This window comes from Somniosus microcephalus, chromosome 7, assembly GCF_052327205.1.
Source record: "Somniosus microcephalus isolate GS21.2 chromosome 7, FLI_Smic_1.0, whole genome shotgun sequence".
Taxonomy (NCBI): domain Eukaryota; kingdom Metazoa; phylum Chordata; class Chondrichthyes; order Squaliformes; family Somniosidae; genus Somniosus; species Somniosus microcephalus.
The window spans coordinates 78,849,260-78,862,809 of NC_140993.1; the positions used below are offsets into that span (position 1 = coordinate 78,849,260).

Below are 13,550 nucleotides of genomic sequence, written 5' to 3' on the forward strand. Positions count from 1 at the left end.
AATAAATGACTATATAATATTTAATTATTCTCCTACCAGCACTGAGATAAAAGAAGCATTTTAAGTTAAATAACTCAAAGCAATGAAATACCTTCATTCTACTCTGAGCTAAAGTGAGGATGCCGGTCTCCTGTGGAAATAAAATGGATATTGGGGAGGCGGTTTAGCGGGAGTGCCCAGGCCCAAAGGATTCTTAATCTGGCTCCTTTGGGAGCAGAGTCTTGGCAGTGGAAGCAGCATCCAAATGAAAGACAGAGCAATGCGGTCTGGAGCAGGCAGCTTTAACTTGTAAATTGAAGTTGTAATTAGGAGGCAGGGAAAACAGACAGCGATGGTGAAGAATGGAGTTGCAGAGGGGTAAAGCTCAGTACCTCAGGTGCCACCTTGTGGAAAAAACACGTATGGTACCAAAGGAGCAGGACTCTTGGTGCAGAGACACCAGGACCACATTATTGGCTCAATCTATAATATATGAAATTTGCTGGGCTTGCTGCGCACTCCTTATTCGGGCATCTCCACTGTGACCCACCGTCAGTCCTGCAGCTACAAACTTCTACCATTAGATGGAGCTTCATATCCTAGTCACACCTATACCGACAGCAGCACTGTTCAGACAGCTTCACGACTCCAGGACACAGCCAACATTCCGAACCTTACTCCTGGCTAACAGTATGTTTGGGACAAGTAACTACTCACCATTTTCTCCTTCCGTTGCTTCAATTTCCCCCTCTAAATTTTTTAAGTAAATGATTCAGGAAAATTTCCTCAGCGTTTTTCCATAGGCTGTTCCTGCATGATACCCATTTTCTAGGTGCCAAAGTTTTCTGCTCCTTCTTAAAAATGCTTTCCCCACCATGATAACCTATCCTTAAGCTTTCCTGACTTGTTGGCAGCCTGTCAGATTTTCCATTTTTACAGCTGGGTTTTGATAACTTTTTTTGTGTTTGTGGTGTGGGGTGAGGGGTTGTTGGGGGAAGGTTATGGTTTCATGCACCTTTGCTGAATTTTGTGCCATGTATTAATTGCTAGCAGAAAATTGTACAATTACATCCTTTCACACATGCCCCCTTGTCCCCCTACCCACACACCCCAGTCTGAGTCCAAAGATGTGCGGGTTAGGTTGATTGGCTATGATAAATTGACCCTTAGTGTTAGGGGGATTAAATACGTGGGGTTACGGGGATAGGGTGGGATATGTGTTGGTGTAGGGGTTACGGGGATCGGGTGGGATATGTGTCGGTGCAGGCTCGATGGGCCGAAATGGCCTCTATCTGCACTGTGGGGTTTCTGTGATTTCTGTGAACTTGAACATAGAGCCAAGCATTGTCTGGCCTACACATCCTTACTAGTTTTCCTAGGCCTATTTTTACCAGCTCATGAAAGAAGATAGCACTGATAGTATCACATTAATTATGTGAAATCAAACATTGGTTTAAAAAACCTCTTGCACTGCAGTGATGGCAAATTATTGTTTAGTGACCCAAGAAAGTCAAGTTAAACAGAAGAGCCTCACATTGTTGCCGACTTAATATTGTTACCGTATCAAAGTATCTGAGTTCATTTTAAGATTTAATTAAGTTTCAAATGTAGTTCATCCAAGACATGGTTAACACCAGGGAGCATGCTGCGATGGGAGCCTAGAGAACACCTCCGTGCAGATCAGGGAGGCCTGTACAAAGAAATGCATGCCGTATTTTAACCTGCATATGGACTAGGAGAGAAATAGCAGCATAAGCAAAGAATAGAGAGCCGAAATTCTTTGGTCCTCTACCCTACAATCCTGCCATAACACGGGTGGGGATGGAACTGACTGGATTGCTCTACAGAGAGCCGGCACGGACTCGATGGGCTGAATGGCCTCCTTCTGTGCCGTTATGACTCTATAACATGGTTCACATCCACCCTATACAGCTGTAATAAAGAGAGCAATCAGGCGTATTTCCCTTTCCTGGTATCCGTTGCTTTGGTGTAAATGAAACAAAAAAGACATTTTTAATCAGTCAACAATCAGCCACAAATTACTTTCCAGCTTTTTGATGAATGGAAAAACAAAGCACTTCACCAACTTGTATTTCCTCACATTAAGCTAAATCTAACTGCATTCAAAAGATTAACTCAAATTGGTCCAAATCAGAGCACTGAGTTTGGGCTACACATTGGTGCTCATCCCTACTATTATTACAAAAGTACAAACTGGCTAACATTATCAGACCATCACAGAGTTTAAGTACCATATTTATGTACAGCTGTGTGTTCACTTGCCTTGTAGTATTTGCCTGCACTGGTGTTGAACTGGGAGCTTCAAAACATGTGAGCTGCAAGACCAATGTAGAGCCACTTACATTTTATTCCATTATTGCATTATGCCTATAGTGACTATAATGCAACCTTTGGTACCTGAATCGAGCATTGATACCCTGCACTATGGGGAACTGAGAGCTGCTCAATGCCTGATGTGCAGTGTATGTCATAATGCAATGTGGAAGTGCTCCTAATACTGACAGTCTGCAGACACATTGTGCACTAGATTCATTAAGGTCCTGAAAATAATGTAAATTAGGAATAGGCCCGACAATGCAGTTGGAGCGCCTGAATAGCACTCCAGACACTCAGGCCCCTTTCTCTAATACAATAGCAAAATACTGCAGATGCTGGAAATCCGAAATAACAACAGAAAATGCTGGAAAAACTCAGCAGGCCAGGCAACATCCATGGAGAGAAATTAGAGTCGACGTTTCGGGTGAACCCTTTTTCAAAACTGGAAAGGAAATGAAATAGATTGAAGGCAGGGCTGCGATAGAACAAAAGAAGTAAAGAGACATTAAGAGGTATTTAAAACCAGACGAGATGGTAATAGGAGAACAAAAGACGGCTCAGATTAGGTATGAAGTGTACTGGCAGGATGAGAGACAGCTGCCATGTGGGAGAGAGAAAAAAAAGGAAATGGGGGGTGGGGGGAGGGAAAACCCAAAACAAAGGGGTGGAAAAAAAAAGTAAAAATGAAATAGGGGCCGAGGTTATGATCTGAAATTGTTGAACTCGATATTGAGTCCGGAAGGCTGCAAAGTGCCCAATCGGAAGATGAGGTGCTGTTCCTCAAGTTTACTTTGAGCTTCCGTGGAACAATGCAAGAGGCCAAGGACGGTGAGGTCCGAGTGGGAATGGAGTGGTGAATTAAAATGACAGGCGACCGGAAGCTCGGGGTCACCCTTACGGACTGAACGGAGGTGTTCCGCAAAGCGGTCACCCAATCTGCGTTTGGTCTCCCCAATGTAGAGGAGACTGCATCGTGAGCAGCGAATACAGTATACTAGATTGCAAGAAGTACAAGTAAATCGCTGTTTCACCTGGAAGGGGTGTTTGGGGCCCTGGACAGTGGGAAGGGGGGAGGTATAGGGGAAGGTGTTACATCTCCTGCGCTTGCATGGGAAGGTGCCAGGTGAAGGGGAAGGGCTGTTGGGGGTGATAGAGGAGTGGACTAGGGTGTCTCGGAGGGAGCGGTCCCTACGGAATGCTGAAAGGGGAGGGGAGGGGAAGGTGCGTTTGGTGGTGGGATCATTTTGGAGGTAGCGGAAATGGCGGAGGATGATCCGTTGAATGTGGAGGCTGGTGGGGTGAAAGGTGAGGACAAGGGGAACCCTATCGTGGTTCCGGGAGGGAGGGGCAGGGGTGAGGGCAGAAGTGCGGGAGATAGAATGGACACGGTCGAGGGCCGTGTCAACCACGGTAGAGGGGAATCCTCGGTTGAGGAAAAAGGAAGACATGTCAGAAGCACTGGTGTGGAAGGTGGCATCGTCGGAGCAGATACGGTGGAGACGGAGAAACTGGGAGAATGGAATAGAGTCCTTACAAGAGGCGGGGTGGGAGGAAGTGTAGTCCAGGTAGCTGTGGGAGTCAGTGGGCTTGTAGTGAATATTGGTCGATAACCTATCCCCAGAGATGGAGACGGAGAAGTCGAGGAAGGGAAGGGAAGAGTCAGAGATGGACCATGTGAAGGTGAGGGAAGGGTGGAAATTGGAGGCAAAGTGAATGAAATTGTCTAGTTTGGGGCGAGAGCAGGAAACAGCACCGATACAGTCATCAATGTATCGGAAAAAGAGGTGAGGGAGGGGACCTGAGTAGGACTAGAACAAAGAGTGTTCCACATATCCCACGAAAAGGCAGGCATAGCTAGGACCCATGCGGGTACCCATAGCAACACCTTTGATTTGATTAGGCACTTTGCAGCCTTCCGGACTCAATATCGAGTTCAACAATTTCAGATCATAACCTCGGCCCCATTACATTTTTACTTATATATTTTTTCCACCCCTTTGTTTTGGGTTTTCCCTCCCCCCCCTTTCCTTTTTTTCCTCTCTCCCCCACATGGCAGCTGTCTCTCATCCTGCCAGTACACTTCACACCTAATCTGAGCCGTCTTTTGTTCTCCACTGTCCTATTACCATCTCGTCTGGTTTTGAATACCTCTTAATGTCTCTTTACTTCTTTTGTTCTATCGCAGCCCTGCCTTCGATCTATTTCATTTCCTTTCCAGTTTTGAAAAAGGGTTCACCTGAAACGTCGACTCTAATTTCTCTCCACAGATGTTGCCTGGCCTGCTGAGTTTTTCCAGCATTTTCTGTTGTTATTTCCCTTTCTCCAATGTTGGGTCTGCTCTTAAAATGGCCTGATTCTTTCCACCCCTTCACTCCTGCCCTCTTCCAGCATGTCATGCACTGTGTGCTGAGAACATTATTTAAATAAGCTGATCTTGCTTTGTAGTGCGAGGCCAGAAATATGTGTATTGACCTTGCAAAATGCCAAAGCAGTCCCTGTGCCAGACAGCATTATCAGCCCCTATATGTTTATTTGTGCTAATGGAGAGTGGAGTTCAGTGGAGGCATAGTTTATCTCGCCAATGATTTCTTATCTGACAATTTGCCTTTGTATGGCCTTGCTCTATGACTACACTAACTGTTACCTGTATAACTCAACGTACCACTGCACAGTTTGTCATGCTAAACGGCAGTAACTGTACTACAAACAGGATGATTGTTCATGGTGATAGGAACAATGTTTGGGTCTGTGGAGGAATAGTACATCTCTGACTAGTACCACTAGAATAGTAATCTAGTGACTAGTGGATCACGAGTGGTGCTCGGGGCCAGGGATCGCGAGAATATCAGTGCTAATTTGATCCTGTGAGAGACAACATCATTCATGTCCAAGGCCGGGACCCAGGAGCGAGGACGAGCCCAGCAGCGAGGTCAAGGCCCAGGAGTGGCGCAGCGTGGACCAGCAGCGGGGTCGGGGCCCAGTGAAGGTGTGGCATGGACCAACAGCGAGGTCGGGAGGACCACAATGCATTCTACGAAACCTAGGCAGAGAGGACCTGCGGGAAGGAGGGAGGAGGACAGTAGCATTATGTTTGTGTGTATGTGTGTGCTAGGCCGTTGTAGCAGAGCCTGGTCTCCAATCGTCTTGGATCCCCTTGCCATTGGACCAAGCCCTTGCTCTGTCAAGCCCGTGTGGTAGCTGGTGTGCAACGGCCACCCCACATTAAAAGAATTCACGCACAGGCATCTTCCACCCTTTTTTAATGTGGAAGCAAGTCATCCTCGGTTCTGAGGAACTGCCTAAGAGAGAAAGACATCTCTGTAGGAGAGTGAGGCTGCGTCAGTTAATAGGCAGCGCCAGGTTGCATTTGAACCTGATACAGATGTAAAGACTCACTAACAGAACAAGTTTGAGACCTAAACGTGAATGAAGTCAGTGCCTTCTTTTCTTTCTTTCTCTCGGGACCACTGACGAGGATCTTAGAGCTGACAGTTGATTGGAATTAAGAGTTATGCTCTGAGATATCAGCTGAGAGCCTGATTAATAGTCGGAAAGATGAGCTAGGATTTTAAAGAAGGTGAGGTCAGAAGTGGGAGTGGGGTGAGGGAGGAGATGCTTAAGTATAGGGTTAGTTTGGGAGGAGATGGAGGTCGTAGAGGTTGGCCAGGGTGTTCTGTGAATAGTCCTGATGCCTAACTAAGGAATGGAATGAACCACAAACAGGCTTTGACCTTCTAAAGTTCGCAGTAGAGGTTAAAAATTGTTTAAGGCACAGCTGAGTGCACTGCAATTACTCAGAATGTGCTGTTCAGTGATTAGCTGAGTCATGGCTGCTGCATGAGGTCAACTTTCTATATGTAGCCAAGTGGGAAAATGCAGTGAATATTTAAGTCCACTAGATGGCGCGGTTCATTTTCCCCTTTAGAATTTGAAAAAAGGAGAAAAGGGTTATGGGTAAGGCCATGTGATGCCAAAGGAACCTCCCCTTTCTGCACAGCCTCCATTTTCTAGATCCAGCGTGGGGGGTGTGCTCTGAGGAGAGTTGGGGTGAATATGACTTTTGAAATGAACTTAGTCTGCGTAAAGTACAACTAAAACAGCATTTAGTGCAGCCAGACATAGTTTTAAAGTGATATTGTTTCCCAAATCACTCGATATCACGGGGATGCTTGTAGATTGTCCCACCATGTGCTGGTGTTAACCTTTGTTAAAATTGTTGTTGAGTCCTTGGGGCTACGTTTCGAACGAGTTTAATACTTTCTGTTTGCTTGTAAGAGGTGACAAGTGATAACGGGACATACGAATGTATGGTATGATATGTTTTGTTTTGTATAATGATTGTTAGTTAATTAACTGCCTTCACCTGTGGTTTGCCTCATGTTCTGTTTTGCAGCAAGCCACTGGCCTATTTTGTCGACTGTGTTTTATGTATTTACAATTTCATCCTAAACCTAGACCCAAGTTATTAATACAGAATAAAAAACCCCAAAAACGAAAGTTCGTGTCCTGTGCTGCTCCATTTCGCCAGGCTACACATTTTGGTACCAGGAGTGGGGTCTGTTAGCTTGGAGTTTCTCAGGTTTGGGAAAGTTACATAAAATACGGCAGTGGGGGAAGAGCGGTGTGGTGCCAAGTGGACCTGGAGACGGACGGAGAGTGCTGCCTGGGGTTGCTAAGGAGGACCAGACCAGACAGACGGGATCCAGAGGGCGCCAGGACCAATCTGGGAGAGGACCCATCAAGGCACCGAGGAGGGACACCATTGGAGAAGAATCGTCACAGCGGCCATCCCATTCAGTGACTGTCAGGGACTTGTGAACTGAGTCAAAATGTTAGACCCTCCTGAGGAGGCGGGTGGAGCTCACAATTCGGATGGTGAGGACAATACCTCTAGTGTGGGTGAGGGCAACCAGATAGATGAACTCAAGGCACAGATTTCAGAGTTGAAAAAGAACCATGACCAAGCAATGGCAATTATTGCCACTCTAGGTAATGGGGCAACCAAGTCATATGTGTATGTACCCAGAGAGCGTCAGATCCAACCATTCAGTGGTGAGGTATCCAAAGATAGTCGTTCAGTTGATGAGTTCATTGAAGAGGTTGAAAGTGTACTACGAGCTAGAGATCAGACTCCTGCAGAGCAGGTAGATTTCATTCGATCTTTGTTGAGGGGGACAGCCCTACAGGAAATTAGGTTACGGTTGGGTGGAGAGTCTAAGCAGCCCAGTGACCTGTTCAGTTACCTAAGGGGGGCTTTCACCGAAAAACGCAGTGAGTCCCAGCTGTTAGAAACTTTCTATGGACGCAAGCAAGAAGAGGGTGAAGATTTCCGAGAATACTCACATGCACTCTCTCAGATTATTAGAACTTTGGTAAAGCAATCACCTGATGCTGTGCCGGACACAAAACGGGTTGTCAGAAACAGATTTGTTGATGGTGTTAGAGATCCCTCACTCCGGAGAGAGTTGCGCAAGTTTGTACGAGACAACCCCCAGTCTACCCTATTCGATGTACGTGAGGAAGCTGTCTTATGGTCCTTAGAAGACCAGCCCTGTAGCACTAAAGTTGCAAAGAGCAAGAATGTAGTGTGTGACAGTACGGGGAGGGATCTTCAGTGTTCTGCCATTGGGGTACCAGGCAGCCAGGCTGTCACTTTACAGGATGTTCTTAAAGTGGTGGCGGAACAGGGTAAAGCTATCGGGGAACTAACAGAGGCAGTACGGGGTCTTGCTCTACAGAAGGAAAACACGGGTAATGACAAGGTTGGGAAACCTAGAGCCAAGCCAAAGTTCACTGATGAAGGTCAGCCTATTTGCTTTAAGTGTAACGGGGCGGGGCACATTGCCAAACAGTGTCCTCAGAAGCACGAGGTAGCAAACACATCCACCACTGCTGGCTGGGGTGCAGGAAAACTAACTCCCTCGATTGCCATGAGCCGGGCAATGCGAGGAAAACCTGCAGGCTCTCAGAACAGTACTGGTATTCGTGACAGATTTCTTGACCGTGCAGTAGGTAAATGTCCAGTAGTAGATCTCAAGATTGGGGGGGTTACTGCTAACTGTTTACTGGATACCGGGAGCCAAGTCAGCACTATTACTGAAGTTTTTTTCAGAGAGCACTTACTTGGGAGGGATGAGGATATGCTGCCTACAACCGGGTGGCTTAAGATCACTGCCGCCAACGGGTTGGACATTCCCTACTTGGGCTACCTTGAGTTAGACGTTGAAACTATGGGCATAACCTTACCCGAATGTGGTTTCCTGGTAGTCAAAGAGCATCAGCAGTCACAGCCTGCAGCACCAGGTCTTATTGGTATGAACATCATCAGCCGATGCAGACAACTAGTTCATGCTGAGTTTGACACTACTCTAGGGGGAAAGTTGGATTCAGATTGGAGGGAAGCATTTCAGCAAGTGCAACAGTGTAACATCACTCCAAAGTCATCTTCTGTCCGTGTAGCTGGTAGGGGTGCTGTACATGTGCCTGCGTCTTCCATAGCTACAGTCTACGTAAAGGGACTTAAAACTCAGTCAGGTGGCAGCACTAAAATGCTGTTGGAGCCAGGTAACACACAATTGCCAGGTGGCCTGGTAGTTGTCCCCACTCTAGTTGAATCAAAGGGACATTTATTTCCAGTGCAGGTGGTAAATTTCTCTGAGGAGGATGTGTGGTTAAGCCCCAGGACCAGGCTTGGTATTCCGACTCAGGCAGAGTGTGTAGACAAGGACTCCTGTGAGGTGCGATTTCAACGCATCTCCGCTGACACAGAGGAAGTAACTGTTGGCAGACAAGAAGGACAGATGACAGACAAAGACATTCAGTTGCTTTTGGACAAACTACACATAGGTGGCACACAGGGCCAACAAGCAGAGTTAGGTGCACTTTTAGCCAGGCATTCGGAAGTATTTGCTTTTAAGGATGAGGACCTAGGCTACACTGATAAAGTTGAGCATGAGATTAACTTGGTAGATGACGCACCAGTTACAGAGCCATACCGTCATATCCCACCTACACTGTACAAAGAGGTGAGGGACCACATCACTAAGCTTTTAAGAAAGCGTGTCATCCAGGAGAGCAATAGTTCATACGCTTCACCCATAGTGGTAGTTCGTAAGACTGATGGAGACATACGACTATGTGTTGACTTTAGGAAACTAAACTCAAAAACCAGACGTGACGCATTTCCTTTGCCCCGCATTGACGAGAGTTTTGATGCCCTTCATGGTGCAAAGTTCTTCTCGACCATTGATCTTGCAAGTGGGTACCACCAGGTTGCTGTTCGTGAAAGTGACAGGCCTAAGACTGCTTTTACAACTCCTTTTGGCCTTTTTGAGTACCTCAGAATGCCTTTTGGTGTCTGTAATGGACCTGCGACTTTTCAACGACTTATGCAAGCGACTATGAGCGACTTAGTGTTCCACATCCTATTAGTGTATTTAGATGACATCCTTGTGTTCTCTCAGACCTTCCCGGACCATTTAGAGAGGCTTGAGACAGCTCTAAGACGACTGAAAGAGACAGGTTTGAAAGTAAAGCTTGAAAAGTGTCACTTCCTGCAGCAGGAAGTCAGGTTCCTTGGGCATCAAATTTCAGGGGAGGGTATAGGGACAGATCCAGAGAAAATTGCCGCCGTAAAGAAGTGGCCGGTCCCCAGTACAGTCAAAGATCTGAGGTCATTTCTTGGTTTCTGTAGTTATTACAGGAGGTTCATTGAGGATTTTTCTAAACGAGCTGGCCCTCTCCATGACGTAGTCAATGCATGCCTTAGGGAAGACCGCCCAGCAAAAGCAAAACGGTTGTTTGAAGGTTCATGGACAGCGGCGTGCCAAGCTGCTTTCGAACAGCTGAAAGAAAAGCTGATCAGTGCTCCAGTGTTAGGTTACGCAGATTTCACTCAGCCTTTTATTGTAGAGACGGATGCCAGTAACCTAGGATTAGGTGCCATCCTCCACCAGCAGCAGGGAGATAGGAAGAGAGTGATAGCATATGCCAGTAGGAGGCTCCGTAATGCTGAAAGAAATGACAGAAACTACAGCAGTATGAAACTAGAGCTCCTCGCCCTCAAATGGGCTGTTTCAGAGAAATTTCGAGGTTACCTTCTAGGTTCCAAGTTCACTGTCATAACAGATAACAACCCCCTGTGTCACCTTTCTACAGCTAAGTTAGGTGCTGTTGAGCAAAGATGGGTGGCTCAGTTAGCTGTTTTTGACTTTGACGTCAAGTACCGCCCAGGCCGCTGTAATGCAGCAGCAGATGCCCTCTCTAGGCAGCCGTTAGCAGGGGAGCCCGAGTCAGACAGTGGGGATGCGGACTATGATGGTTGTGTGGCCATATGTAATGTCACTCACAAGGGAACAGCTCTAGGACCAGACTTAGGGACAGCAGGAGTCAAGTGCTGTAAAGTCAGACAGATCCGTGTTTCGGACGCAGAAGAAAGTACTGAGCGTAGTGAGTTGCAGGGTAACACACCAACACTTCCCGGTTACTCTAAAGAGGAACTACGTAAGTTTCAGGACACAGACCCCACCCTCAGCGTGTTTAGGAAGTTTTGGGGTGAGCAGCGAAGGCCAACTTACAAGGAGAGGTCGCAGTTATCCAAGCTAGTATTATCCACGTTAAAGCAGTGGCCCCGTATTTGTGAGCAAGATGGTTTGTTGTACCGTGTAATCGAGGATGTCCATGTTGGTGAGTGTCACCAGCTACTACTGCCCTCTTGTTTGAAAGAAGTCGTGCTTGAAGGTGTGCATGATCGTATGGGCCATCAGGGAATAGAGCGCACACAGAACCTTTTGAGACAGAGATGTTTTTGGGTTGGGATGTATGGGGATGTGGAACAGTGGGTCAAGAAATGCGAGAGGTGTGTTTTGACAAAAATGCCCCACCCCAAGATACATGCCCCTATGAAATCATTTCTAGCCTCCCGGCCCCTTGAAGTAGTTGCTGTAGATTTCACCATGCTGGAACCGGCCTCCGATGGTCGTGAGAATGTGTTAGTAGTGACCGATGTTTTCACTAAATTCACACAAGCCTTCCCTACTCGGGACCAAAAGGCTGATACCACGGCAAAAGTCCTTCTCAAAGAGTGGTTCATGAAGTATGGGGTCCCAGAAAGATTGCATTCAGACAGAGGTCGAAATTTTGAGAGTGAAATCATTGCCGAGCTGTGTAAGCTTTATGGTGTAAAGAAAACCCGCACTACCCCACACCACCCAGAAGGAAATGCTCAATGTGAGAGATTCAACAGATCTTTACATGATCTTTTGCGTACACTGCCTCCAGAAAAGAAGCGCCGCTGGCCTGAGCACTTATCTGAGTTGGTGTATGCCTACAGTGTAACACCCCATGCTACGACTGGCTACTCACCGTACTATCTGCTTTTCGGGGTTCATCCACACCTTCCTGTAGATGCTTTATTAGGTCAGGAGCAAGTGTTAGACAAGAAACATGAGTGGTTGGTTGTCCACCAAGAGCGTTTGAAGGAGGCACATGCAAGGGCAAGAGAGTACACTGAAAAGAAATCAGCTCAAAGAATTGAACTTAACAAAGACAAAGTGTACTGTCCAACCATTGAGGTGGGTCAGTTGGTATACTTACGACACAGGCCGTTGGGTAGGAACAAAATTCAGGATGCGTGGGGTCCTACTGTGTACAGAGTGGTGGAGGTACAGGGTACTACACATGCAGTTGAGCCTGTAGAGGGCGGTCCTTTAAAAAGGGTCCATAGAGTTAATCTTAGGCCATGTGTTACCCCTGTCCCTGAGCCTAGGCGGACGAGAACCAAGTCCCCTGTCACCGTACCCCCTGTCACTCTTTTGACAGAATCGTTGCCAGAGCCCTCTGATACTGAGTTTGTTGTGGTAGAGGAAGTCACCTATCCAGAGTTAACTCAGGAGGAAAAAGTAAACAATGATCCTGTTGGTAACGCCCAAGATGTACAGGAATCAGAGGCTGTTTCTGAGCCAGAGCATTCAGATCCTTCTGAGTGTGGGACTGAGGTTGAGGTACCCATTCCGGCTCCTCGCAGAACTAAAAGAGCCAATGCTGGGGTAAACCCTAACCCATACCATTTGCCTCAGTCAGCCTGTAATGCAGTCTCACTCAGTCCTGAGGTGTTCTCTCATGTTTTATCGAGTCTGGGTACTGCATTTTTTCGAGAAGCTGTAAAAGAAGTGAAAAACGGGTGCTAAGTCACCGAGGACGTTGACTTTAAAGCAGGGGAGAATGTAGCCAAGTGGGAAAATGCAGTGAATATTTAAGTCCACTAGATGGCGCGGTTCATTTTCCCCTTTAGAATTTGAAAAAAGGAGAAAAGGGTTATGGGTAAGGCCATGTGATGCCAAAGGAACCTCCCCTTTCTTCACAGCCTCCATTTTCTAGATCCAGCGTGGGGGGTGTGCTCTGAGGAGAGTTGGGGTGAATATGACTTTTGAAATGAACTTAGTCTGCGTAAAGTACAACTAAAACAGCATTTAGTGCAGCCAGACATAGTTTTAAAGTGATATTGTTTCCCAAATCACTCGATATCACGGGGATGCTTGTAGATTGTCCCACCATGTGCTGGTGTTAACCTTTGTTAAAATTGTTGTTGAGTCCTTGGGGCTACGTTTCGAACGAGTTTAATACTTTCTGTTTGCTTGTAAGAGGTGACAAGTGATAACGGGACATACGAATGTATGGTATGATATGTTTTGTTTTGTATAATGATTGTTAGTTAATTAACTGCCTTCACCTGTGGTTTGCCTCATGTTCTGTTTTGCAGCAAGCCACTGCCGTATTTTGTCGACTGTGTTTTATGTATTTACAATTTCATCCTAAACCTAGACCCAAGTTATTAATACAGAATAAAAAACCCCAAAAACGAAAGTTCGTGTCCTGTGCTGCTCCATTTCGCCAGGCTACATATATATCTGAGGTAATTAGTAGTAGTTGATGAGCATACCAAGAGTATAACCATTCCAGCTGGTATGCTAGATTGAGTGCTTCATTGGGAAATGCCCAAGTCATTGAAATCTAAGGAACTGGCATCTACATCTAATTGTCGAAAGGAAAAAATGATTGGACAAGGGTGACCACGGCTTTCTTTATTGAATTAACATATGTATCATTGAATGCTATAAATCATTATTCAAGGGCTATAGTGTGACGTGAGGTCAGCCAAATTACGCTGCTAGCTCCACTGCCTAGAGAGGATGGAGCTCAGTGTCTGAGTACTTGCTTGTAAGTGTGGAACTCTG

The 13,550-nt window shown here is 46.4% G+C and overlaps 1 protein-coding gene across 1 annotated transcript in view; it reads left to right on the plus strand.

The window, feature by feature from the left end:
- Positions 1–417: 417 nt before the first annotated feature.
- The window catches only part of LOC147114758 (uncharacterized), a 37,732-nt gene continuing 24,599 nt past the window's right edge, over positions 418–13,550 (plus strand). The window contains exons 1-3 of the mRNA XM_085993945.1: positions 418–669; positions 6,710–10,869; positions 10,963–12,362. Coding sequence (XP_085850071.1) covers positions 7,146–10,869; positions 10,963–12,362 — 5,124 coding nt within the window. The 5' untranslated portion in view covers positions 418–669; positions 6,710–7,145. The remainder of the gene's footprint in view (positions 670–6,709; positions 10,870–10,962; positions 12,363–13,550) is intronic.